The sequence below is a fragment of the Camelina sativa genome, chromosome 11, assembly GCF_000633955.1.
Source record: "Camelina sativa cultivar DH55 chromosome 11, Cs, whole genome shotgun sequence".
In the NCBI taxonomy this organism is placed as follows: domain Eukaryota; kingdom Viridiplantae; phylum Streptophyta; class Magnoliopsida; order Brassicales; family Brassicaceae; genus Camelina; species Camelina sativa.
The window spans coordinates 44,635,089-44,660,838 of NC_025695.1; the positions used below are offsets into that span (position 1 = coordinate 44,635,089).

Below are 25,750 nucleotides of genomic sequence, written 5' to 3' on the forward strand. Positions count from 1 at the left end.
GGGGGGGGGGGGGGGGGGAAAAAAGAATCACAGAGATGAGTTACGCATTGGCTAAAAAACCATAAATAAAAAGAGAGTAAGATTGCGGCAGCCAGCCGCAGTGGGAAGAAGAACCTGTGTCGCCGAGCAGACTTGCCGTAGTAAGGCTCTGTCTTAATCTGAATTATGCAGCTTCCGGTAGAAGGATCCGTGTTTGTCACCTTTGGTATGTTTGGAAACTTACAGACTATTATTGCTTGTTCCTAGGAAACAAGAGGGGCTTTAGTGGAGATGAAGTTGGTTGAAACTGATTCACATTCTTGACCCTTGGTCACTGTGTACTACTGTCATACGTTCCAGATGGAATTGCCGAGTTGCTTGAGTCCTCGTGATGATCCTGTTGGATGAAGCTGGAGAGGTTCATCTTTTCAAGATTTATCGATAGATTTATAGGTAGATGGGAACCAGATAAGGGTGCAGAGCTTGGTAGTTGTCTTGTGGCATTGACATTTATAAGTCCATCTAGTTGACCGTTGTTCAGCTTATGAGCGTTGGTTTTGATTTTCAAGTTGATTAGTCTGTACTTCTGCAAGGAAAACAAGAGAGAATATATAATAAAGTCGAACCATCTCGTCATCAAGTTGAAACATGTCAAAATAACACGTGAAAATGCTAGAGAGAATGGGAAATAACGAGTACGTACGTGCAAATGGTTGGCTACGTTCTCCCTAGTGAGACCTTCTACATTCATGAGACCAAGTATTCGCTTGGGAATAGCCTCTGTAATGAAGACCCATAGACATAAAACATTAGGAGAAATGAATAGAGGATTCCACACACATGATGAAAGCAGAAACAAGAGTGGACGACACATCACACATAAAGGACAGGTGAAAAGATGTTTATGGTGAAACTCACTGTGTTCGCCCAATTGCTCAATGGCATTGAGAAACTTCTGGTGGAGCTCTGATGTCCAAACGACACGGTGCCTCTTCTTCCGGGTAGTACTTGACTCTTCCCTAACTGCTGGATCTTTTATGCTTTTAAAATCTCCCATGTATTATGCAGAGCAAACTGCTTCTAATTAATAAACTTGAGGGGATCTGGTCGGGACCAATTGATGGAGTTCAAAGGTCAGGAGAGTTGAGAATAGAAGAAAGAGATGAATCTAAGATATATAATTATTATTATTATTGATAGAATATAGGAATATTATTGTTACAACTACTTAGATAACCTCGTACGTATTGTTTCTAGTATCCCAGATTATGTGGAACTACTATGTAAATCTTGTGGCTAAAGCCTGATTAAATGAATGAATACGTCACAGGATTATGATCATCTTTCAATTATGAGAATAAGAAAACTGAAAGATAAAATGGAGGAAGAGCTCTCCAAGAGAAGTAGTTCTCCAACAAGATAAAATTTGTACTATGGCTAGGCCGTCCGATAGATTCTAAACCTAACTCTTTGATAATTAACTCTTTACTAAAGACATCTCCTAAAAATTAGGAAGTAATATAACCCTAACATAAAATAGAAAAAGTAATAATTATTGGCATAGCACGTTTCCCTATCACATGTTCTGGACTCTTTGTAATGGATTCCGGTAATATGTTTCAGATGGATTAGCAGAGTTGTATGAATTTTGGTGATGCCCTTGTTGCATTATGCTGGAGGATTAAATGCTTTAAAGATTTATCGATGAACACATAGTGGAATGGAGGCTGTGAAGATGGGGAGGCAATAAGAGTGCTGACAATAAAAAGACAGCGTCTGCAACAAATAGAGCTTCAAGGCTCAGACTACTTCAGTCCCTTGAGGTGTTTTGCTCGTACAATGACCATAACTCCAAATTAAATTAAATGTTCATTTGACTGATTTATTGAGATTTGAGAATAGGGATATCAAAACGGCTAAATACTTACCATAATAAGGTTAGTTTGTTCTCTGAAAACTGCTCTAATAATCATTTGGTCTGGCAAAAGAAAGTAGAAGAATTCAAGAAGAAGAAGAAGAAGAAGATAATAGAGTTCAAGCCATCACACAGAATTACAAATTGACAAGACCAAACCCTTCAAAAAATAGAGAGCGCGATGGCAGCAGCCATCAGTAGTGGAAAGAAGAACCTGTGTTCCCGGGAAGCCCCACCGTAATATGGCTCTATCATAATCGGAAATCTGCAGGTTCCACTTGAAGGATCCGTCTTGGTCACCTCTGATATGTTTGGAAACTTACAAGCTGTATCAAGCTGGTCATTTATCTGAAAGTAACTGTTGAATGCATACGATATATTTTGCTTCCCGTCCAGATCCGCACAGGACGTCCCAATCCCGAGACTGGTGCAGTCCCCACGGCTACATGCAAAGCTCACGCTGGGAGCCACCTGTGGATCATCCAGCTTCACGTTTGGCTTCATCACACACCATTTCCTCTGTTGGTAACGTACTCCTTTGGCCTGGATCAGAGCTCCTGTGTTGGTTGTCCCTAGGTTCAAGGCGTATTTAGGTAACCCATCAAATGTGAATATCCCCCAGTGTCGCTCAAAGTACCCCGGCTGAACACTTTTAGCATCCTCATCTATCAAGCTGAACAGGTATGCATCGATAGGACCAGGCCTCCTCGGAGTCCCTTTCCCACCTGAGATATGGGCCATGAAGCCTTGGTTGAACTTCCTAGCATAGTCCAAGTTCGCATTCTTGTCTCCATCAGTAGGCCAACCAATCTCCCCAATTATGATAGGCATGTTACCAAACCCATTCTTCTCCAGAGCATGCACTAGAGTGTCATAATTTGCATCAAACATGTTGTAATAGTAAGTCCCACCATCACTCACCGGCTGTGAGTTTCCATCAAAGAAAGCGTAATCCACTGGGAAGTTGGCGTCATTGTAAAGACTGATGAAGGGATAGATGTTAACAGTAAAAGGGCCTCCATTTTCGCTCAAGAACTTGACTATAGTGATCATGAGATCACGAATATTAGCTCTGAAATCACCTCCAGAAGGGAAAGTGGTGGAGCTTTCATAGACATCAGCGTTCAAGGGACATGTGACCTTCACTTGGTTCTGCAGACCAGCTTTTATAATTGCAATTTGGATGTTCCTCAACGCAGGGAAAGTAGTACTCAGATAGCTCCCGTTATAAGTCGACAAGAAAGGTTCATTACCCACAGCCACATATCTGTATACAAGTACAACAACCAAAATCACAACATCAATTCAACACCTACTTTAGTGAGATTAATTTGGTCTGGTAGAAAAAAGACAGTAACCCGTAATTTCAGACAAGGGTACACAACCTACTAACTGTCTAGGAGAATCCAAAACTCAAAGTCAAAGTAACTGATTATAAATTCTCTAACTTTGTACAGTGTGAAAATGTGAAACCCTAAAAAAAAGGGAAACTTTGATTAAAGAAACTAAAAAGGGAAAGAAATTAAAGGACCTGATGTTAACTTTATCGGTGGAGATGTGAACTGAGACATTTTTAGCAACCCATTTCTCAGCGGCTTTGAGGCTAGAGGCGAGAGAAGCAAGCATCTCATTGGGAATACCGACCATAACCTCTATACCGGATTTGCCCAAAGCTCTGAGAGTGTCGTATTCTGCGTCAAAGAGTTTCACTTTCTGAATACCATTCTCTCTTAGCATCCGCACAACTATGTCCGGTGGAAGAGGGTGCGACGCCTGTGTGCCCCAGTTAGCTCCAATTGAACTTGCTCTCTGACATAACACCGCCACCGACAAAAATAGTAACAACGAAGCCCAACCCATATCTCTGGCTCGCCCGATCTGACCCTTCTCTTCACTGAAAAGCGATACAAGACCACACACTGAGCTTGGAGTTTGAGCTTTTGAGCTGTGAGCTTAGCTGTACTGTTTCTTGCAGACCACTGGGTATTAAAGCGACCACGCACGAGCGAGTGAGCTCTGCTTTTGGCAACCCATAACGACAAAATGACACGTAAGCATCGCGTCAAACGATGCCTCTCGAGTTTTGGAGTTTTGGTTTGGTGCTCTCTCATAAAGTCATTTGCCGATAATGTGGGCTTTGTATTTCAGGCCCATATCTTATGGGCCTTAGAAATAATTAATTGGTTTACTGGTTATCGATTTATTATAATGGTCCTTCGTTTTTTTGGTCACCTATTTTCGATTTTCTTAGAAAAAAATATTTTGACTCAAGAGTTGATAGCTAAAGCCTTTTTTATTTGTATTTTTTAATTATTAGTTTAGAGGTGAAATAATAATATTTTGGCAAATCGAAGGAGAGAAAAACAAAAAAAAATCCGTGGAGAAGACAGTGGCCAGTGGAAGGATTTTTGCGGGAGGAAAAAGCAAAAACCCTACTACGATTTACCGTTTACTAGGAGAAGACGATGCGTAGATTCGGGGATGTGAACAGATCCGTTTCCAAGCTCGTTTTCACCATTTGTGTTGCTCTATTGGTACGATTCGATCCGTCGTAAGATGATCAAAATCAAATTTTACGAGTTGCGATGGTTATCTTGTTAATGCTTAGGGTTTTTCAAAATTACCTTTTTTCTCTTTCTCAATTGAAAATTGCGTGATTTGTTTGATTTGATTTTCGTGGTTGTTGTTAGTTAATACCATCTCTATCATATGGAGCTCCACATGGAAAACGCAATACGGCAAAGTCTTCTGTGTTTTCTTTGTTCAATCTTAGGGACAAAAGCAGATTTTGGAGCGAGTCTGTCTTTCGTTCTGGTATCTTCTCTCTCCTCTCTTGCTTTTGGAATTCCTCTGTGTTCGTTCTTTTTCATCACTATTTTACTTAACGCTGTTATCAGATTTTGATGATTTGGAGTCCTCGGTGCATCCCAATTCTGGTGTCCTGAATTACACCAAGTCAGGTAAATTGCCTTTTAATTCAGTTCAGTTCCTGTGAAATGCTTATGGACATGCTAAGTTCCAAATTTTGAGTTGCATTTTTCAGGAAATATTGCGAGTTACCTAGACCTTATGGAAGTCGATTCTGTCTATCTTCCCGTGCCAGTTAATTTTATCTTCATTGGGTTTGAAGGAAAAGGAAACCAAGGTGAATAGCTTCTGCCTATTTTGTTTTCCTTTGAATTGGAACCATCACTTGATTTTTCTCTTTTGTCCATAATTTTGGTTTTTCACACTTCTTGCAGACTTTAAACTCCGTCCCGAGGAACTTGAGCGTTGGTTCAATAAATTTGATCACATGTTTGAGCATACACGAGTTCCACAAATCAAAGAAGTTCTCAACCCGTTATACAAAACTAACATTGAAAAGGAGGTGAAACACCATCTTCCTATCATCAGTCGCGTTAACTACAAGTACAGTCATCTTTTTTGCAACCTTTTTACTGGTGGTTCATTCGTAATGTTGGTGTGTTTTTACATAGATTTTTTGCTGGACCTTTGTTTCTTTTTTTTTGTCAGCTTTTCTGTTCATGCAATACAAATGGGAGAAAAGGTGACATCAGTGATTGAACGCGCCATCAATGTTTTAGCACGTAAAGATGACGTGTCTCCCAATAGGTAATAGTGGTAATCCATTTCAAAGGGTTTTTTTGCTTCAGCCTATGTCGTATGGAAGTCACTGTGTTCTGGCATCTTTACGTCCCTTCATGATTGCTGCTTGCAGTACTTTTTTAAGTGGTGGTCCTGATTATCATTTTCTGAGTCTTTTCTATGCTATACGCTCTCCTTTTATGGTAACAGGGATGAGGAAAGTGCTCTATGGCAAGTGGATGTTGAGATGATGGAATACATTTTCACTAGCCTTGTGGAATATTTTCATCTCGAGGATGCATACAACGTATTTATTTTGAATCCCAAACATGATATTAAAAAATCCAAATATGGATACCGGTGAGGACCTGCTGTTTACATTATCATATCATTATAATACGGATAAAAATATACTAGACTTATAAAAGGATTTTTGCAGGAGAGGGTTCTCAGACTCAGAGATATCTTATCTAAAAGAGGTAAGTCTCGATCCCTCAGATTCGTTTCATGTTTCAAAAGCAATTGCATTATAAACAAACACAAAGAAAGGAAGAATATCGTTTAAAGTGATCTCTTGGTTATTTTCGCTGTTAGTTCCTTACTCTCTTTATTTTTCGCAGAACAAGGACAGTGTTAAAAAACTTGTTCAGTCTGGGAAGCCGTCAGAAAATATATTAGGTATAGAAAGGCAATAACAACGATATTTCTCCATTGATGATGTACATTCCAGTTTTCTTATTTGCAACCTGGTGCGAGTATGTTGTAGCATTTGATATGGTGAGGAAGCCATTATACGAAAGACATCCAATGCTGAAATTTTCCTGGACAAATGCTGAGGAGACTGATACGGTTAGTTATTTTAGCTGCACCCTGCCTCCCACCCTTACCCTCAAGTTTTAGTATTCCATTGATTAGCCTTAATGCTTGTAAGATGTGGAAGATGTTTATTTTGACAATAGTTAGTCTTGTGGGGTTGTTGCAATGGCTATACTCATATGCGAGAATCAGATTCCTTTGTGCTGCGAGTATCTGGTGTTTCGTTATGTCGTGTTTTACTTGTTGATTGTTGTCTTGCTTTCAGTCCGAGTGGTACAATGCATGGCAGGATGCTCTTAATAAGTTGGAACAGCTATCTCATGGTAAAGATGCAGCCGAACTCATTCAGAGTAAGGTTTTGCAGGTACCAGTCTTCTTTTACTCTGGCCTAATGCTTTCGTGTCCCAGAATCTTTTTTGTTTAACATGGATGTCCTTACATGTGCTTACTTTTGGATCTTTCTCAATGGAAATTTCAAGTTGCTTAAAGGGAAAAATGATGATATGAAGGTGTTTCTAGAAAAGGATTTAAGAGCTGGAGACTTTAGCAATCTTAACTCAGAATGTCTGACTGATATCTGGATCGGAAAGGGCAGGTTGCTTTTCTGAAGCTCTCAATGCATGTGTGTACATTTATTTAACCTTGTCATTCTGGCTTAGAGCGGATCTTAAGCATGCCAATAAATTGTTAAAGCTGTATATTTCATGATTTTGTGTGTGTTTACTCTCAGGTGGGCATTCATCGACTTAACTGCTGGTCCTTTTTCATGGGGACCTTCGGTTGGTGGGGAAGGAGTGCGAACCGAACTTAGTTTGCCAAATGTGGGAAAGACTATTGGTGCTGTTGCAGGTATTATTCGCAATAAACCTTCTGCAAAATGGCTTTGAAGTTGTTAACATCCTGACCATTTGCCTAGGCTTATCATGTCCAATGTGAAATACAGTTCTCTTAATCTATGAACATCTGTGTCATTTTTTTGGCCTTTTTCCATGTGGAAAAAACGTTTCCTGAATTTCTGTTAATCTTGTGTCCATGATTTTATTTTCTGCTAGAAATATCTGAAGATGAAGCAGAAGATAAACTGCAAGCTGCAATTCAGGATAAATTTTCTGTGTTTGGAGAGGTGAGTTTTAATTGGTGAAATAAGCAGCCATTCAGTTCTTTATAGGACCTTTGTTTTGGAAGTACCTGAATTATCGTGGGCATTGTTGTACTCCAGTACAAACAAGAATAGGACTAACAAGTTGAATAACCAAATTTCTGGTACTTTTAAGAGGCGGAAAACATTAAGTTTACCTCTGTGGTGGTGTGTAGACTTATCATAGTGATAAGATCAGAGAAAAAACTTAAATTAAGGTGTTGTGAAAAGAAGAGTGAGAGAGAGAGTTTGGGTATAGGAGTCATGGGTTCTAGAAATTAAGGAATCATCTCAGACAAAGCTCCACGAACTAGTTTCTCTATTATTTGTTTCATGTACTATAAAGGTGAACGTATCACTTGTAAATTAAGAATTTGGATCCTTAGAGCTGTATTTCTTTGAGGCTGACGCATGTGCATAAAAGCAAGTGTGTTCAGGTCCACAGTATGCAATGTCTCTGAGTTATGTTTCCATTTGCCATGTTTGAACTGCTTTGGCCCAAGACTCAGTATTGCGTTTTTTTTCTTTTTCTCGTCTCAGAATGACCATCAGGCTGTTGACATTCTTCTAGCTGAAATTGATGTATATGAACTATTTGCTTTCAAGCACTGCAAGGGAAGGAAAGTGAAACTTGCTCTTTGTGAAGGTGCTTCCTTAACGCTGCTTTATTTTCATTTACCCTCTTCGTATATTCATGCACCCCCTTGGTTTCAAAGAAGGATTCTGCACAGCTCCCACATTATTTTCTTGAGTAATTGTTTCAGTATTTTGTGTGTGTTTTCCTCATTTTTTCCTCTTTTTACGTGTCCAAGAACTTGATGAAAGAATGCGGGATTTAAAAACTGAGCTCCAGTCATTTGACGGAGAGGAATATGATGAGACTCACAAGAGAAAAGCCATGGATGCACTAAAACGAATGGAGAGCTGGAATTTGTTTAGCGATGAACATGAGGTATTTTCGTGGTCCCACGCTAGTTTTTTTCTTCCGTTGCTATCTCCCTTGCTGGTTTGAGAATTCTTTCAGCAAGGCGATTAGAATCACAATGCTTCAGTTCTATATATGAAAATTTGACACATTGCATCTGTGATCTCGATTGCACAGGAGTTCCAAAGTTACACAGTTGCACGCGATTCTTTCCTTGCACATTTAGGTGCTACTCTCTGGGGATCTATGAGACATATAATATCACCCTCAGTTGCTGATGGTGCATTTCATCATTATGAGAAAATCTCTTTTCAGCTTGTCTTCATCACCCAAGAGGTATGTTCATATCAAATGGTCTAGGATTTGCCAAGCATATTTTGGTGACAACTTCAGTTAATCTCATATTCTAAAGTCTCAGGAATAAAAACATGTCATGAGATGAATAAAACGTAAAATTATGGAATACATTTGTCATTTTCTTTTCAAAGATTATGTAATTTATGTTTGAGAATGACATATTATTGCTAACTAGCATAGTTACTTCATCCTACCAATAACATTGCCTGCAGTTTTTCAATCTAGTTACTATAGATGCTTGAATGAGGTAGTCACTCTGTAATTTTATTGATGTAGAAAGTTCGACAAATCAAACAGCTGCCGGTGGATCTCAATGCCATCATGGATGGGCTTTCTTCGCTGTTGTTACCTTCTCAGAAGCCTATGTTCAGCCAGCATATGTATGCACTGAAAGGCTTGATCTTTCTGACCCTCTTTGATAAACAATAGCCTCAAAATGTGGTTAGACCTTAAAATTAGTAGAGTGTCATGGCCCCAAAAAGAGAGAAACATATTAATTATTCTTAGATGATTTATCCCCCCTCCGATTTCTGTATACAACTTCGAGCTGTATTGAAGTGTCAATAACAATTGTGATAGGTTAACACTCTCTGAGGATCCTGCATTGGCTATGGCTTTTTCAGTAGCCCGAAGGGCAGCAGCTGTCCCTCTATTGCTTGTCAATGGAACTTACCGGAAGACTGTTCGTTCATATCTTGATTCATCAATCCTCCAGTACCAACTACAAAGGCTGAACGATCACACTCCCCTTAAAGGTTAGCTAACAACAGAAATTTCGCTCTGTGAAGTAGATATTTTTGAAAATTGTTACTATTAATCTCTTTTGTTGTGGCACCTTTGTATTCACGAAAGAAGCCTTTCCTTGATGCCACACTAGAAACTATTTGCTACCAGTTTTTAAGTGATTTGGTGTTCCATTTTTCTATATTGATGTAGACACTATGGATCACAATTACGTTGAGAATTTTGACAACTGTTCTCCTTTTGCATATGTACTTCAAGTTTTCGTCGTAGGGTAGTACCTAGTAGTAAGAAAAATGCAGAGATCTGAGATACTGTATTATTTACTGTACATGAGCTGTGAGAGATATATTTACTACCGCCTTCGTATGGAATTGTTACAATTTGAGTAATTGCTCTCTTCCCACTGCTCTGTCGATTGCGTTAATTGCTAGTGGATCTCATGCATTGGTTGATGTTGATACATTGTGATTGGCATTGACACTCTGTGTCTAACCTCGTATATAACTCAGGAGGTCATGCCCACAGCAGGTCTACTCTTGAAATTCCTATCTTTTGGCTCATCAATGGGGATCCGCTCCTGATTGACAAGCATTATCAAGCCAAGGCACTTTCAAATATGGTCGTTGTTGTTCAGTCGGAGGCATCTTCATGGGAGAGCCATTTGCAATGCAACGGAAGATCACTTTTATGGGATCTAAGGTATAACACATACATGTTAGCAGCATTGTATTAGCAGAAATTTTATAGCACGCCTAGTTAAGCTTTGCACGTCATGAGTGAGTTAGAGTAAATGAATTTTTCCTTATTTCTTACATCTTTATAACACAGGAGCCCGGTGAAAGCAGCCATGGCTTCTGTTGCCGAACATCTAGCTGGATTGCTTCCTCTTCATCTTGTCTACAGTGTAGCTCATGAAAGTGCAATTGAGGTATAAAGTTATGCTGACAGATTATACAAAATAGCATTGTTATGTTTTCATATTGCTGGTAACTATTGCAATGATTTGAACCGAGGACAAACAAACATTAACTATAATCTCCAGATAAAGAAGGTGATGGTCCGGCTTACAATCTTTTGAAAATTGTGTTTCGTAGGACTGGACATGGTCAGTAGGTTGCAATCCCTTATCCATCACTTCTCAAGGTTGGCGCCTTTCACTATTTCAATCTGACACAATTGCCCGGAGCTATATTATTACGGCGCTTGAAGAATCGATACAAGCAGTCAATTCAGGGATTCATCTTCTGCGGCTGGAGCGAACGAGTATCCTTGGAAGTTCTTTAAATTTATTATGTTTTGAGGTTTTGAATATGAACTATGAAGAGCTTTTATTACCTGCTGGTCTTCATATGCTAGTGTAAATATCCTTGACCAGAAACAAGATAAAAAAACGTTCAAGCTATTCCGATCGAGGGAACGTGAGCTGATGAACAAGTACAAGTATGTGGTTAGCCTGTGGAGACGGGTGAGTAACACACACATCTGTACATTTAGCTTGGTTTCTGCAACTGGGTAAAGCCAAATGACGTGTTTGCTATATGTTAACAGCTTTCGAATGTTGTGGGAGAAACACGATATGGTGATGCCATGAGATTTCTATATACCTTAGAGGAAGCTACGAACTCGTAAGTACACCTTTTTTTTTTTCCGTTGCTACAGTTTTTAGGAGGAATGATTTGCTATAAACACAGGGCTTTCATTTGATCAGATTCGTAAGAGAAGTGAATGCAACAGTGGGGGTCTTGCACCCAATTCACTGCACAAAAGAGAGGAAGGTTAAGGTAGAAGTAGACATGACCACAATTCCAGCCTTTATCATAGTTGGCATTCTTCTTTACGCTGTCTTAAAGCCAAGAGCTCCTAAGCCAAAAATCAACTGATCTCTAAAATCTAAAGAAGAATCCCATACAACTTTTTTTCTGGAAAACAGTGTAGTTTTATCACTCATTTTGTATCTCACACCTGAGCAACAATTTTGTTGTAATCTGTATTCTGATTCGTTACTGCAAATTACAAAAGGATGTAGAACTTAGCAAATTTCGTACTTGAAGATAGACATTAATAAATAAGACAAGAGTGAAAGAGAACCTGTGTTTGCGTTTGGGTCAATAGTGGGCCCTTTAAAGACAACAATTTGATGTAAAAGCCAATCTTAGAAACACGAACAAAGACTTGAAAGAAAATAATATAAAAATAGGATCTGAGCGGAGGCTCGAAACTTCCGGAGACATCGGAGGAACCCTAAATTGGATGAGAAGAGGAGAGTGAGGGGAGAAAGAGAGAGAGAGAGAGAGAGAGAGAGAGAGAGAGTAAAGAAAGTAATGGAGAGAGAGGAGGAGAAGACGAAAGAAGGCTCATCGTATAGGTATTGGGTGAGAGAAGCCACAGCAGATGCAGCTCCTCCTCCTCTGCCTCAGAAGCTCAGCAACAACGACGTCGCTCTCAATGCTGCTGCTCCTGCGTCCCTTGGCTCTCTCTGGAATCGGGTTTGCTTCTTCTTTTTTTTTTTTTTTTTTTTCGTATTTCATCTAGTTAAACTCGTGTTTACNATTATCTAACTCTTCTTGTGTCATTGTTTACTCTACATAGGCTGGCACTTGGGAGGAGAAAAGTCTCACCAAATGGGCCACTGATCGTTTAAAGGTTTTCTTCTTTCTTTCTTTCTCTCTTACTCTGTTTTTTGTTATTTGCTTTTCTTTTGCTAATTTGCTTTGAAATCGTGCTCGCAGGAGCTGTTGGGATCAGTGGGTTCATTGCAATTCTCTTCTGGCAAAGCTGAGGTTATAGATGTTAACAGATGCGTTGGAGATGTGAGTTGCTTTCTTTCTTCTTCTTTTTTGTTTTGGTATTTGTGTTGTCTTCTCGATTTGATGATTCCTTCTTCCTCTGCTTTGCTAGGCTTTCTTAGTCACAGTTCGGAACAAGAAAAGAGTTGGCTATACTTATGAGCTTTCCCTTAAAGTTGAGGGTAAGACTATCCTATCTACTAAGAATCTTTTACTTTATTTTGTGTTGATAAAATTAAAGACCTTTTGCCTTCATTATCATGAAATCTAGTCGTTTAGTTGAGGAGGACCTTGGTGCATTTGAGTTTTGTCATTGATATGTTGAGGGACTGTCTTTTGTTTGTGTAAAATACAACTTGTTTGCATATATTAACTGCTATTATGGCGATTTTCTTAGGAGAGTGGTCATTTGAAGAGAATATGAAGAAGGTGAAGGGGAGCCTTGAGATTCCTGAGTTTTCATTCGGCGAGCTTGATGATCTTGAGGTAATGTTACTATGGAGAATCTTGAGAAGAAACGTTCTGTTTTTAGTTTAGGCAAAGATGAATAGACTTTGATTTGATTTGGGAAGAATGTCAGAATCTCTGGATGATGATGATATACCTTGTGCAAATGGAGCAGGTAGATGTGAAGCTCAGCGAAGACAAGGAACTTTCCCAGCAGCTGAAGCACCTTATTAGGTTGGATATGAAGCAGTTCTTGGAGCCTATACGCCTGAAACTCGGCCAGTTCGAACAGGAACTCAAAGATAGATAGGGGTTGGCTCCTTATTTTTCTTTCAATTCAGTTAGTAACAAGAACTCTGTAAAACGTTGCATCTTACGCTTTTTCTGTATCCCATGCTTGTTGTCTGTCAAAGTTCAGTTCATCAATCAGATTTTATCTAATGCAAAAAGTGCTTTTAATAAGTGTACGTTAAAACCTTTTTTTTTTTTTGAAAAAAGCATTCTATTGTATTGAAAAAAGCATTCTATTGTATCAGATTTTATCTAATGATAAGTGCTTTTATAAAAGTGTCCGTTAAAACCTTAATTTTTTTTTGAAAAGAAGAATTGTATTGTATCAAGCACAAAAACTGTAGAGGAATACATAATTTGAAGAGCCTTTGATCGTCTTACAATCTAACATTCTAACTCATTCACTATTTTTCTTTCTCCGCGGCTCACTCAATGCCTTCTTAGCCTTCGCCCACTCTTTCAAAGAAGTCGAGTTTCTCATAAAAGTGCATGTCTCCCCCGACCCAACCTTTCTCTTAAATGTCTTCCTCGCACCCAACTTGCCTCCTTCACTCAAGTTTTTACTATTCAGACGCTGCCGATTCTCATCTAATCTTCTCACAGGGGTACTATCCACAGGGACTCCCGCAGACACAAAGCCACCGCTGCTACCTGTGAAATCTGGTTGTTTCATTCCACTTGCAGTCTGGTGTCCTACATTGTTGATCACTTTAGCTTCTTCGCCCTTATCAGAACTTAGATCTGGGAAGAGTTGAGTTATACTGAATGAAGGCGTATTCTTTTCGCTAACCAGCTGAGTCCATGAAGCCTTCTGAAGCCATGAAGAACCTCCTGTTGACTTGTTACAAGCTTTCAGTGGTTCTTTATCCGCCTCTTCTTCTTCTACAACATCTTCCTTCACGACTAAGCTTTCCTTTTCCGAATTCAAATCGTCTGCTACATTTTCATGCTTTCCCGCATTCGACTTACTCTTCCTCCTATTGCCCTCGCTGTTTGCAACAAATTCCGCTTCAACAGTATCTGCAAGTGATTCTGAGTCGTCTGAATCTACAGCGTCACTAGCTGTGTCATCTGCCACAGAGTCACTAGCTGGATCATCAGCCATAGACTCATTAGCTGTTTCATATTCAGTAGCATCACCATCATCCCCCTCAACCAAAGCGTCACTAGCTGTGTCATCTGCCATAGAGTCACTAGCTGCGTCATCTTCCACAGCATCACTATCATCCATCTCAACCAAAGAGTCACTAACTGTGTCATTTTCCACAGCATCACTATCATCGTTCTCAACCATAGAGTCACTAGCTGCGTCATCTTCCACAGCATCACTATCATCCCTCTCAACCAAAGAGTCACTAGCTGCGTCATCTTCCACAGCATCACTATCATCCTTCTCAACCATAGAGTCACTAGCTGTGTCATTTTCCACAGCATCACTATCATACCCCTCAACCAAAGCGTCACTAGCTGTGTCATCTGCCATAGACTCACTAGCTGCATCATCTTCCATAGCATCACTATCATCCCTTTCAACCAAAGAGTCACTAGCTGGGTCATCTGGCATAGAGTCACTAGCTGCGTCATCTTCCCCAGCATCACTATCATCCCTCTCTATATCATCTGCTATAGTGTCACTATCATCCCTCTTTATGTCATCTGACACAGGTAAATCCGCTGCCATGATTGTAGAAGTTAGGCGCTTACTTTTTGTCTTCCCCTTCAAATTTTCTCGGCTAGGAAACCCAGCAAGATCAGTGTTGTGTGGTGCAGGTTGTACTGCTTTACTGGAGCCAACACCTGGCAAGAAGCTAGATACACTAAAATCACTGCTGTTCCCATTGGCCATAAGTGATTTCCAGGAAGACTTTTGGGACCAGGAAATATTGTCACTAGACGGCTTGACACCTGTTGTTCTGCTCGGTTCATCAGATGATTTATCCGGTATCACTTCAGAAGGCTTCTTCTTGTCACGTGTGGTCTGTGAAGATTCTAGTCTTCCACTTTCCTCTAGGCTGATTGTTTGCCTTTTTTGCTAGGGTTCCCTTTTCTTCCTTCACCATATCCTTCTCCACTTTGTGTTGTTTCGTTGAGAATTGATTTCTGAGTTATACAATCAAAGAAAGAGCCAGATCAGGGATATGGTCGAATAGATAACTCATGATTGGGTTAACTAAAATAGAAAAATATTAGCTTTACGTACCCGTTTCCTAGACAGCATATCCATCTCTGCTTTCCCCATATCGTTCCCACTAGATACCACATTGATGACGAGGCCATCTTGGTCTGCATCAATCTCATTGTCTTCTTCAGGGACCTGCTCACTAGTTGGAATGTTGTGTTTCTGAAAGAGCTTATTCATCACGGAGTTCATAACATTCACCTCATCTTCGTTTATTCCCACATTAAGCCCGTCCAGGTCATGAAGATGTGTTTCCCGAGGAGTGAGAGAGTTGTTAGAGTGCTCTTCACAATCACAAAAGCTCTTTGGAAGAGAAGACGTCAATGGAACACGCTGAAAGCTATACTTATGTTTTCCAGTTCCACTAAGTGGCATAGCTCTCACCTGCACCAGACAAACCCTAATCTCTTAAAACTCCTAGTACTAGTAGAACACATATCATGTAAAGGTCAAATTTTTAAAGAAGCATTGGTACCTTTCTGAGTCTGGGAAAGAAGATGTTGAGGTGAGTGATAGGTTCTGAATCAGAAGGAGCTTTAATGGTGCTATCATCTTTAGGAGAAGACGCTTCCTCCCACTCTCGCTTCAACCGAGCTAGATAATGCTCTTTAGCTTTCTCCAGATGTAACCTCCCTCCTTTCCAAACACATCCATTATACTGCCAAAATCGAATGAGGGTTAATAAGAAGAACAAGAGAACAGAGCAATGGAATCAGAAAGGGAAGCGAGATCGAATCTGATCTCACCGTGCAAAAGAGCTTGCTGAGGGATTTGTCGGACGATGGAGAGAAGTCGATATAGGCAAAGGAACGACCTTTTGTCCTAACGATTTCGACAGCATCGACAGTACCCATCGGAGAAAAAATCTTGAGAAGATCATCTCTCCCAACGCTTTCTCCCAAACCTCCGACGTGAAGCCTAACACCGCCGCCGCCGCCGCTGTTTTTTTCCTCCATTCTTCTCAGCTGCTTCAGTTTCAGTTTCCCTCGTCTCTCTCACTCACTTTTACATCTGACTTAATAAGGCCCATTCGTGAAGACCCAATAGGCCTAATTGGGCTTTAAGGCCTTTGTGAGGTTTTTTATTTGGGATCCGATTCTGCAACATTATTTTTGAAACAGAGTGAAATTAAAACAAAATTACTCGATTTCGTCGTCTGCGAAAGCATCTTTGGGGGAGAAGAAGAAGAAGCCACACAGTCGTTCGTCTTCCGTCGAATCAGATATGGCGCATGTTCTACCACATTAGTAAGTTTTACTTTTGAATTATTGCATGATTTTAACCGAAATAAGAAGACAGAGTAGTGTGTGGTGTGATTGTTTTGTGAATTATTGTACTTACTGGTGAAATTGATGTGAGAGAGGGGAGAGAGCGTAATAAATGTGTTGATGACGAAGAAATTTTTGTAAAGACCTAAGGGAATGATAAACAATAGTGCACGTATTTAGGGGAAACTAGAGTTGTGGTCCTTCTTTGATGGTGAAAAATAAAAAGAAAAATTGGGTCCATGTGAGTTTGATTACTGATAGTGATGTCTCTATCCTCCCAGGGCTTCCCCATCGCTCATTTGTAGCCTCAGAAACATGATTTTGTATTCATAACTCAGTACAGTTGTGTTTTTTTTTTTTTTTTTTTTTTTTTTTTTTTTTTAAATTGGTTTATCTCTGAAAGCTTTTTCTCATCGTCATTGCTCTTTTTAAAGCCATTGTACTATATATATCCATGAGTTGCAGCTGATAATAAAGCTACTCTCTGGTATTTTTCAGCCTTTTTGTTTCTCTTTTATTATTAAACTTCAACTTCTTTAACGTGTTTTTGTTGATTTGTTTCCAAAGACTTTTAATGGCATTTATTAGTTGTTTTCGGAACCTACAGGTGTGCCTGGCTCACCTATCTATCTAACTTTGTGTTTCTGTGGTGTCTGGTTTTTATTTGCAGCCTATTTATTACTCTGTTTAGCCTAAAGAAAGATAATACAGTATGGAGAGGCCTAGAGCCCCTCCATCTCCCTTGAATGATACGGAGGCTTTAAGTGAACGTAGATCTCTTGAAGTCTTTAACCCCTCCAGTGGAAAAGAGACACATGGATCATCTTCTTCTTCTTCTTCTTCATCAAAGCCGCCTCTCGATGGCAACGGAAAAGGTAGCAGTAGTAAGTGGATGGAGTTTCAAGATTCCGCTAAGTTAACTGAGAGAACAGCTGAATGGGGTTTATCAGCTGTTAAGCCGGAGTCGGGAGAAGATGGCATTAGTTTCAAGGTCTCCAGTGAAGTGGAACGAACTAAGACCATGTCTAGGAGGTCATCCGAAGAATCAACTTCTTCTGATTCAGGGGCTTTCCCTAGAGTATCACAGGAGCTCAAAACCGCTCTATCCACGTTGCAGCAGACTTTTGTTGTCTCTGACGCCACACAGCCACACTGTCCCATTGTCTATGCCAGCAGTGGATTCTTCACCATGACTGGTTATACATCTAAGGAAATTGTTGGAAGAAACTGGTACGGCTCCTTTCATATTTTTTTCTAGTTTCATCCTTAGTTGCTACTTAGTATACTATTGCTTTTGAAATCCATGCCAACTTATTCTAAAAGGTCTTAATCTTTTTGGGTAATACGCCAGCCGGTTTCTGCAAGGGCCGGATACAGACAAGAACGAGGTTGCCAAAATCAGAGATAGTGTCAAGAATGGAAAAAGTTACTGTGGAAGGCTGTTAAACTACAAAAAAGATGGAACTCCTTTCTGGAATCTTCTCACAATCACTCCTATCAAGGACGACCAGGGCAACACCATTAAGTTCATCGGGTACCTCCCTTAATTCCTCCCTGTTATTTCCTAGTTAATCGACTGTCTCCTCTATCAATCATTTTGACACTTCCATATGCAGGATGCAGGTCGAAGTTAGCAAATACACAGAAGGTGTAAACGACAAAGAATTGAGGCCTAATGGACTCTCCAAATCCCTGATTCGATATGATGGTTTGTGCTCCCTTGCATTTCTCCATAAATTTAACAGTTTCTTCTGTGATAGTAACAATCATATAGTTTAGCTAATGTTCTTGATGGTATCAGCTCGCCAGAAGGAGAAAGCTTTGGATTCCATTACAGAGGTCGTGCAGACAATAAGACATCGCAAGTCTCAAGTGCGGGATTCTGTGAGCAATGATACACCTGGTAGACAAACTATGCAGTCAGATGAGGCTTCAAAGCCGGTCAAAACACCTGGACGTGTTTCAACGGGGTGAGTATTTTCACCATCAAATCCTCCATAGTCTCCATATACATAAAATGCTTCAAGGCATGTCTTATTTCTTGTAACCTTGTGCTGGGCCTTAGAATGTATGCTTTAAAATGGATTGTTTAGTTAATTGTGAAGCTGTACATATATAATTTGAATGATTTGTGATCAAACCTCGTGAAATGTGCAGGTCAAGGCTCAAATCGCCTAGCTCGAATAAGCATGAAGATGTTGCAAATATGGAACCTGAAGAATTGATGTTGAGCACAGAAGTAATAGAGCAGAGGGACAGTTGGGACCTTTCGGAAAGAGAAAGGGATATACGCCAAGGAATTGATCTAGCTACCACTCTTGAGCGGATAGAGAAGAATTTCGTCATCAGTGATCCTCGTCTTCCTGATAATCCCATTGTATGTGTGTTTTCAGTCTAAAAATTGAGATGCATGGTCTTTTCTCAAAATTCTTTGTATCAATTGTAGATGTTGCTTATATTGATTTTTTTCTAATTCAAGTGTGCTACTATGTAAGCATAAAACCTTGAAATGATGATGCAAATTGTTTCCTTTGCAGATCTTTGCATCAGATAGCTTTCTTGAATTGACAGAGTATACACGAGAGGAGATTTTGGGGAGAAATTGTCGGTATGTGAATATTCTTCTTTTTGTATCTATTTACTCATGAAGTTCATCATGTCTGTTAGTTATGCAGTTTTCTCCGACTGTGTTTTTGTTTATTCATGATATGGATATGTGCAAAATGGTTGGCTTCAGGTTTCTTCAGGGGCCAGAGACAGATCAATCAACTGTCCAGAAGATAAGAGACGCAATAAAGGATCAAAGGGAGATAACTGTGCAGTTGATAAACTATACTAAAAGCGGTAGTTATCTATACTTAACATTTTTGGACGATCATGTTATAAAATTTCAGTGCAGATATGTCATCAATACTCGAAACCATTGCAGGAAAGAAATTCTGGAACTTATTCCATTTGCAACCTATGCGTGATCAAAAGGTCGCCGTGAGATTTTTGTAATTTATAGATACAGATTCTTGAAGAAAACTATGCATTTTTGCTGACTACATTACCTTTTTCATCATTAGGGAGAGCTTCAATACTTCATAGGTGTACAGCTTGATGGAAGTGATCATGTAGAGCCCCTCCAAAATCGTTTGTCTGAGAAAACAGAGATGCAGAGTTCTAAATTGGTACGTTGTTAATCACCTACTGCGTTTATTTTCAAATTTATTTTCTATTATAGAAAAGACTATCACATTGGTTATATATAATTCAGGTGAAAGCTACAGCAACAAATGTAGATGAAGCTGTCAGAGAACTTCCAGATGCTAATTCGGTAAGGCATATTAATTTATGACTACTTAACAAAGATGTAAAAGCATAAATTCGATCGATTTGCAATGTATTTTAGCGGCCCGAAGACCTGTGGGCTGCACACTCGAGGCCTGTCTATCCTCTGCCTCACAATAAGGAGAGTACGTCCTGGAAAGCAATTAAAAAGGCATGCATCAAACGACATTACTTCTTATTCGGTTTCTCAGTCACCCTGTTCTTATTTTGACAGTCTCGTTTGCAGATCCAAGCAAGTGGAGAAACAGTCGGACTACATCATTTCAAACCAATTAAACCATTGGGCTCCGGTGATACTGGCAGGTATGACATATTAACATTGTCCATAACAATAAACTTGAAGTTCAAACTATCCTTGAATCTCCTTTTACTTAGTAGTTAGTATAGACTTATATGATTGACTTTTTTTTTTTTGTTTCTTGGTTGGAAAATTAGTGTTCATTTGGTTGAGCTGAAGGGCACAGGTGAATTGTATGCCATGAAAGCAATGGAGAAAACAATGATGTTGAATCGTAACAAGGTATATCATGGAGAATGAGTTTCCTATATAGAGGGAAAACTGGAAAATGCAACATTTATATTATTTCTCTCATTGACGACATGCAGCATTATGCAGGCTCACCGAGCATGCATCGAAAGGGAAATCATTGCCCTTCTGGATCATCCTTTCCTTCCTACTCTCTACGCTTCCTTTCAGGTAGATAATTTTCTTTTTGTTTGCATCATATCAGTTCTTCTGTTTCATTTCTGAAGTGTTTTTTTTCATCTCCGCAGACATCTACACACGTCTGTTTGATTACAGACTTCTGCCCAGGTGGAGAGTTGTTTGCACTTCTTGACAAACAACCTATGAAAATATTAACAGAGGACTCTGCAAGGTATCCTATTTTGTTATTTTCTTTGAGCTAAATGTATAGTGTGTAAGACAAGATCTCCTGGTAATGTATTAACTAAAGAGGGGATATGTTAACAAGGAAACTTAGCTTCCTATATCAATAATTTAGTTAGCTGTTTCTTTGATAACTGATGAAGTCTATAAACCTCATTGTCATTTTTTTTATCTGCACTTATGTGTTAATTTAATCAATCTCTGTCATCAGGTTCTATGCAGCCGAGGTCGTTATCGGCTTAGAATATCTTCATTGCTTAGGTAAATAAACGGCAGAAAAAATATCTTGTTTTTGGTGATTCCTTGTGTGTGTTGATCTAAACATCCCTTGTTTATAAATTGCCACAGACTTTAAGTTTCGTTTAAATATTTGTATATATGTTCCATAAATAGGAATAGTATACCGAGACTTGAAGCCTGAAAATATACTGCTCAAGAAGGATGGACACATTGTATTAGCTGACTTTGATTTATCATTCATGACGAACTGCACACCCCAGGTGCTTTTTTATTCAACTCTAATCTTATTTATTGGCAAAGAAATGTTATAATTAGGAGAATTATCGTGTGCAGCTAATTGTTCCTGCTGCACCTAGCAAAAGAAGGAAATCCAAAAGTCAACCACTACCAACATTTGTCGCAGAACCAAGTACCCAGTCAAACTCCTTCGTAGGGACTGAAGAATACATTGCACCTGTACGATAATGCACTCAATGTTTATCTCTTGCACTAGTTATCGTCCTTTGCAGCTGGATCTTCAATGTGTTTCAGATATTGGGTATTCTATTCATGGTTTACCTAATGGTTTCAGGAGATAATCACGGGTGCTGGTCATTCAAGTGCTATTGATTGGTGGGCACTCGGTATAATCATCTGCAACCATCTTACCTAATTATGATAACGATTCACGTCACAGTTCCTTTTAATATGCTCATCTCTTTGTGTATGGTTGTTTTAGGTATCTTGTTGTATGAGATGCTTTATGGTCGCACACCTTTCAGGGGCAAGAATAGGCAAAAGACATTTGCCAACATCTTGCACAAAGATCTCACCTTCCCCAGCAGTATCCCTGTGAGCTTTCTTGTCAATAGCATGCGTCTTTCAATGCACCCAACGTACCAAATACTAATATAAGTTTACCATATGCAGGTAAGTCTTGTAGGTAGACAGTTGATCAACACATTGTTAAATAGAGATCCGAGCAACCGGTTAGGATCCAAAGGTGGGGCAAATGAGATAAAGCAGCACGCTTTCTTCCGCGGGATCAATTGGCCTCTCATTCGGTGCATGGTAAGGGGCTAATAAAGTGTTATATAAATCAACACGTATTGTATTTGTTGGCTAATACAATAGAGTGATTGCAATGCAGAGCCCTCCACCATTAGATGCACCATTACGCATAATAGAGAAAGATCCAAATGCCAAAGATATAAAATGGGAAGATGATGGTGTGCTTGTGAATTCTATGGACTTGGACCTTGATCTCTTCTAATCTCTTCGTTTCAATATTAAGCAAAACTTCTTCTCAATAAAGCAAAGGTGTTTGTAATTGTTGTAGTTGCTTTACATATAAACCGCTCTCTCATTTCTTCTAAAATCACAAAAATCAACAATAAACATTACAAAGCTGTAGAGTTTTTTTTTGTGAGAGACCATGTTAATAATATTTATGTTAAGTATGTGATTAGCCCAGTATCAAGGCCCACTAACTGGCCCATCAACTGTTCGGAGAGATGTCTTTGAGAAGCCCAACAACCTGCTGCATCGTAGGTCGCTTCCATGGCAGATCGGCGGTACACAAGTACCCTATCTTCACCGCCTCCGCAATCTCCTCCTCCGAACCTGTCTCCATCACCGTCGGATCAACGGCTCTCAATCCTTGCCCCTGCCTAACCAATCCTCTCACCCAATTCACCAATTCTTCATCCGGCTTCTTCCCGCTCACAAGCTCAAGCAAAACAACTCCAAAACTATACACATCGGAATCTAGAGTCGGAGAAGCATTTCGCTCCTGCTCCGGTGACGTGTACCCGTCTAATTCGTCGGAACCGGGAAACCCCTCGTCCATGAGTTTGACTAAACCAAAATCTGCTAACCGTGGCTCTTGGTTAGAGTCTAACCATATTGTTGCAGCCTTCACTTCTCCGTGTACCATTGGAGGAATACATCCATGATGAAGGAAAGCTAAAGCCCTCGCCGTCCCTAAAGCTATCTTATGTCGAAGTCTCCACGTTGCAGAATCGTCGTCGTTGTTATGGAGTAAGCTTTGCAAATTAACCATGTCGAGGTCCTCGTAAATAGCAATTCTTTGTTCTGTGGCTATACAGTACCCACAAAGCGGGACAAGATTTGAGTGATTGATTCTGGCGAGGCGTTCAAAGGCTATGGAGGCTTCTATATCAGTCAATGTGGTTCCACTTGGGATAACTTTTAAAGCTGCTCTGAATCCGTTGACTAGGACTGCTCCGTAAGTAGGACCAGACTTGCCTTCCCATAGCATTGTGCTTCTATCGAAGTTGAAAGTCGCAGTCTTGAGGTCTGCAAGTGTCATCTTCATCAATGGCTTGTCGATCATTACCACAGGGATTTGCGTTGCTTGCTTGATGTATGTGATTGAATCATTTTGGTCTGGCGAGTTTGGTTCTGTGTTGTTTGTTGTGGCTAGCTTTGTTGCCCAAGTTCTTGTTTTTCTTCTGCTTCTCAAAGTCACTAGTATGATCAACAGTCCTACGAGTAAGAACGCCATGGAGATTGCTAATCCCAAACCAATCTTAAGCCCTGTCTTCTTCTTGTTGACTTTCTTACCATTTATAACAATCGGCTTTGCAGCGAAGGGGCAGTTGTTTGTGGAGTTTATGAATGATCCCTGGATTGTTTCTTGTGAGAAGTTGGGGTTGCAATAGGTTAGATTGTTGAAAGAGAAGTTAAACCTTTGCATCATGGGGAGTTTCTCCAGAACTGGCCTTGGAATGTCTCCGTCAAGCTTATTCAGCGAGAGATCAAGTATCTCAATGTTCTCGAGGCTCAACATTGGCAAATGGCCAGTGAGATTATTGGAGGAGAGATCAAGAACCTTCAGATGACTCAGCCGCGAGATTTCACGCGGTATGATATGAGTGAGATTGGTCCTTGATAGGTTCAGGTAATGCAGCGCTGAAAGCTTCCCGATTTGTGGGAATTCTTGTGCCTTGAAACGATTGGACGCGAGGTTAAGGTGTTCCAGCTTATGAGCTGAACTCAAATCATGGAATATATGGCCGACGAAGCGATTGTTGGACAAGTCAAAATGAATCAGACTAGACCAGTTGTGTTTGTGGCCGGGTATTAACTGCAAGATATGCACGTCAAATCTGTTTTCACTGAGATCAACCGTTTCCACGTTTTCATGCAAGACTCCTATCAGTGAGCCCTGAAACAGATTCCGTGAAAGGTTCAAGCTTTTTAGATGTGGGAATGCCGAACCAAAACCAGTAGGCAGAGACCCGCTGAGCTGGTTGGATGAGAGATCGATGGAGACTAGAGATCCGCAATTGAGAAGTCCTGGAGGGACACCAAACTGAAAACCATTGTTGTGGAGCTTGAGAGTTGTTAGACGGACAAGGGAGCTTATAGCGGCAGGGATTTCACCGAAGAAGCTGTTGAAAGAAAGATCAAGCGTCTGAAGGGACATGAAATTGCCGATGTTGCTGGGAAGACGCTCAGAAATCTGGTTGGAAGAGAGATTGAGAGTCTCGAGGAAGCTCAGACTCCACAAATCTGAGGGCAGAGACGTAATCTTGTTTCCACTGAGATCTAAAGTTTGGAGCTTACTCATTTTCCCAATGGTGTTGTCAGGGATGGAACCAGACAGGTCCAACCCAGACGCTGTAATATGGAGAACGTTGTCTCTAGAGTCACAGAGAACCACTCCTGGCCATGAACACGAAGAAGAAAAAGTGTGAGCTTGGGGTAACTTCAATGCAGAGAAGAAGTGAGAGAGATAAAAGGCGTCGGTGTTGGGATCTAAGCTTGTCAGATGCTTGACGAAGAAGGAGAAGAACAGGAGAGATCCCCATAGAGACAACCCCATAATCTGGTGTCTGGAGCTGGAGGAAGGTGGATGGAAAAGATCAGAAAGAAGACAGACTGTGTGAACAGAAGAAAAGACATAATGGAATCACGGGGTAGAGAGGTGATAGTTTAGAATACATTTGAGATCCCTTTCACGTGCACAGCTTCACAAAAGAAAAAAGAAAAAATCAGAGTTTGATCAGAAGTTAAGAAGATATTCAGAAGAAGAAGAAGAAGAAGAAGAAGAAGAAGAAGAAGATAAGGGTTTGAAAAGTTTGAGAGTTGAGTTTTTGGTTGTATCGTATATGGACACTGGAGAAAGTGGGAAAGAGAGAAATAGAGAGTCGTTGAAAGTCAAAAAAAGAGATACAGTGGAGATTATATTAATTAGGTAAAGTATTTGCTAGTGAGTACTAGTAGTAATAATAGGAAATGGAATCTGTATCATACTTTTGTGAATTATTTCCAAATATCCCAAAGTTGTCAATGGATTTGGTGAGTGGAGGAGTGGGTGGTTGTTGTGGTTTCTCATTTCAGCAAAGGTTTTTGGGTTATTACTGTAAAAACTTCACTTTTTTTCTTTCTTTTTTTTGTTTTTGACTCTGTCACACACAACCTTGGAAATTGAGAATCATTCATTCATTCATCTGATCAGCGTTAGCCCCTAAACTGACGCCTTGATGTCCGCCAATAAGAAAACAAAAAACCATCGAAGTAGTTAAAACTAACTGATCAGATTCAGAGCTCATTTTCTGGATAAAAATAGCCTCACTCACTATTTAAAGAAAAACATATGCTAAATCGTTAACTTCAACAGTTGGGATTCAAAAGTCTGAAACTTGCAATTAGAGAGATAAGGAAAAGAAACACTTAAACCGTGAAGAACAAAAACAGAGGTTTTTTACTAAAGGGCCTAAATGAAAAGCCCATTAAAAGAATTAAATGGGCCGAGAGATTAATGCCGGTTCGTCCGTAGATGAGAAAACACGTGTCAGAGTAGGGAAGAGAGATGGCGGCTGATCGTGGGACCACGTCATACAAAGCG

At 40.0% G+C, this 25,750-nt stretch overlaps 5 protein-coding genes and 1 pseudogene across 7 annotated transcripts; 3 read left to right on the forward strand and 3 right to left on the reverse strand.

Moving 5' to 3' along the window:
* Window positions 1,885-3,978, reverse strand: LOC104726376 (glucan endo-1,3-beta-glucosidase 6-like). Its single transcript, XM_010445222.1, has 2 exons — window positions 3,426-3,978; window positions 1,885-3,161 (listed from the first exon to the last, which is right to left on the reverse strand). Exons 1-2 carry the CDS (start codon window positions 3,752-3,754, stop codon window positions 2,057-2,059), a joined length of 1,434 nt encoding a protein of 477 aa, XP_010443524.1. The 5' UTR covers window positions 3,755-3,978; the 3' UTR covers window positions 1,885-2,056.
* On the forward strand, window positions 4,221-11,499 carry LOC104735173. 2 transcript variants are annotated; one of them, XM_010445224.2, is made up of 25 exons: window positions 4,221-4,428; window positions 4,585-4,708; window positions 4,792-4,854; window positions 4,938-5,039; window positions 5,137-5,305; window positions 5,411-5,509; window positions 5,693-5,842; window positions 5,922-5,961; window positions 6,103-6,160; window positions 6,249-6,331; window positions 6,564-6,662; window positions 6,808-6,893; window positions 7,029-7,147; window positions 7,351-7,421; window positions 7,977-8,082; window positions 8,249-8,388; window positions 8,539-8,697; window positions 8,995-9,098; window positions 9,298-9,473; window positions 9,972-10,161; window positions 10,291-10,390; window positions 10,557-10,725; window positions 10,845-10,927; window positions 11,011-11,087; window positions 11,171-11,499. In XM_010445224.2, exons 1-25 carry the CDS (start codon window positions 4,360-4,362, stop codon window positions 11,340-11,342), a joined length of 2,808 nt encoding a protein of 935 aa, XP_010443526.1. In that variant the 5' UTR covers window positions 4,221-4,359; the 3' UTR covers window positions 11,343-11,499. The 2 variants fall into 2 exon arrangements, with proteins under 2 accessions (XP_010443526.1, XP_010443525.1); XM_010445223.2 differs by having other exon boundaries at window positions 4,222-4,428; window positions 6,778-6,893.
* On the forward strand, window positions 11,627-13,157 carry LOC104726378. Its single transcript, XM_010445225.2, has 6 exons — window positions 11,627-11,948; window positions 12,052-12,105; window positions 12,192-12,272; window positions 12,361-12,430; window positions 12,646-12,734; window positions 12,871-13,157. Exons 1-6 carry the CDS (start codon window positions 11,784-11,786, stop codon window positions 13,003-13,005), a joined length of 594 nt encoding a protein of 197 aa, XP_010443527.1. The 5' UTR covers window positions 11,627-11,783; the 3' UTR covers window positions 13,006-13,157.
* LOC104726379 lies at window positions 13,263-16,250 on the reverse strand (annotated as a pseudogene).
* LOC104726382 (phototropin-2) lies at window positions 16,300-22,334 on the forward strand. 2 transcript variants are annotated; one of them, XM_010445228.1, is made up of 23 exons: window positions 16,300-16,412; window positions 17,104-17,663; window positions 17,785-17,967; window positions 18,050-18,141; window positions 18,235-18,403; window positions 18,591-18,810; window positions 18,971-19,041; window positions 19,171-19,277; window positions 19,363-19,412; window positions 19,502-19,606; window positions 19,693-19,752; window positions 19,828-19,917; window positions 19,993-20,069; window positions 20,202-20,286; window positions 20,383-20,463; window positions 20,541-20,644; window positions 20,867-20,916; window positions 21,049-21,155; window positions 21,229-21,351; window positions 21,467-21,518; window positions 21,614-21,726; window positions 21,805-21,945; window positions 22,025-22,334. In XM_010445228.1, the coding sequence occupies exons 2-23, from the start codon at window positions 17,146-17,148 to the stop codon at window positions 22,145-22,147; spliced, it is 2,721 nt and encodes a 906-aa protein (XP_010443530.1). In that variant the 5' UTR covers window positions 16,300-16,412; window positions 17,104-17,145; the 3' UTR covers window positions 22,148-22,334. The 2 variants fall into 2 exon arrangements, with proteins under 2 accessions (XP_010443530.1, XP_010443529.1); XM_010445227.1 differs by lacking the exon at window positions 16,300-16,412 and adding an exon at window positions 16,795-16,920.
* On the reverse strand, window positions 22,218-25,266 carry LOC104726381 (probably inactive leucine-rich repeat receptor-like protein kinase At5g58150). The gene has a single exon (XM_010445226.2). It carries the CDS (start codon window positions 24,722-24,724, stop codon window positions 22,373-22,375), a length of 2,352 nt encoding a protein of 783 aa, XP_010443528.1. The 5' UTR covers window positions 24,725-25,266; the 3' UTR covers window positions 22,218-22,372.

Bases quoted from the DNA above. Each gene is read 5' to 3' on its own strand.
- LOC104726381 (XM_010445226.2), bottom strand. From the start codon at position 24,724: ATGGGGTTGTCTCTATGGGGATCTCTCCTGTTCTTCTCCTTCTTCGTC.
- LOC104726376 (XM_010445222.1), bottom strand. From the start codon at position 3,754: ATGGGTTGGGCTTCGTTGTTACTATTTTTGTCGGTGGCGGTGTTATGT. The intron at 3,162-3,425 runs GTCCTTTAATTT...ACTTGTATACAG, and splicing joins ACCGATAAAGTTAACATCAG to ATATGTGGCTGTGGGTAATG.
- LOC104735173 (XM_010445223.2), top strand. From the start codon at position 4,360: ATGCGTAGATTCGGGGATGTGAACAGATCCGTTTCCAAGCTCGTTTTC. The intron at 6,663-6,777 runs GTACCAGTCTTC...GGAAATTTCAAG, and splicing joins TTCAGAGTAAGGTTTTGCAG to TTGCTTAAAGGGAAAAATGA. The intron at 7,148-7,350 runs GTATTATTCGCA...ATTTTCTGCTAG, and splicing joins GACTATTGGTGCTGTTGCAG to AAATATCTGAAGATGAAGCA.
- LOC104726382 (XM_010445228.1), top strand. From the start codon at position 17,146: ATGGAGAGGCCTAGAGCCCCTCCATCTCCCTTGAATGATACGGAGGCT. The intron at 19,278-19,362 runs GTAGTTATCTAT...AAACCATTGCAG, and splicing joins GATAAACTATACTAAAAGCG to GAAAGAAATTCTGGAACTTA. The intron at 20,287-20,382 runs GTATATCATGGA...AGCATTATGCAG, and splicing joins TGATGTTGAATCGTAACAAG to GCTCACCGAGCATGCATCGA.
- LOC104726378 (XM_010445225.2), top strand. From the start codon at position 11,784: ATGGAGAGAGAGGAGGAGAAGACGAAAGAAGGCTCATCGTATAGGTAT. The intron at 11,949-12,051 runs GTTTGCTTCTTC...TACTCTACATAG, and splicing joins TTGGCTCTCTCTGGAATCGG to GCTGGCACTTGGGAGGAGAA. The intron at 12,106-12,191 runs GTTTTCTTCTTT...TCGTGCTCGCAG, and splicing joins GGGCCACTGATCGTTTAAAG to GAGCTGTTGGGATCAGTGGG.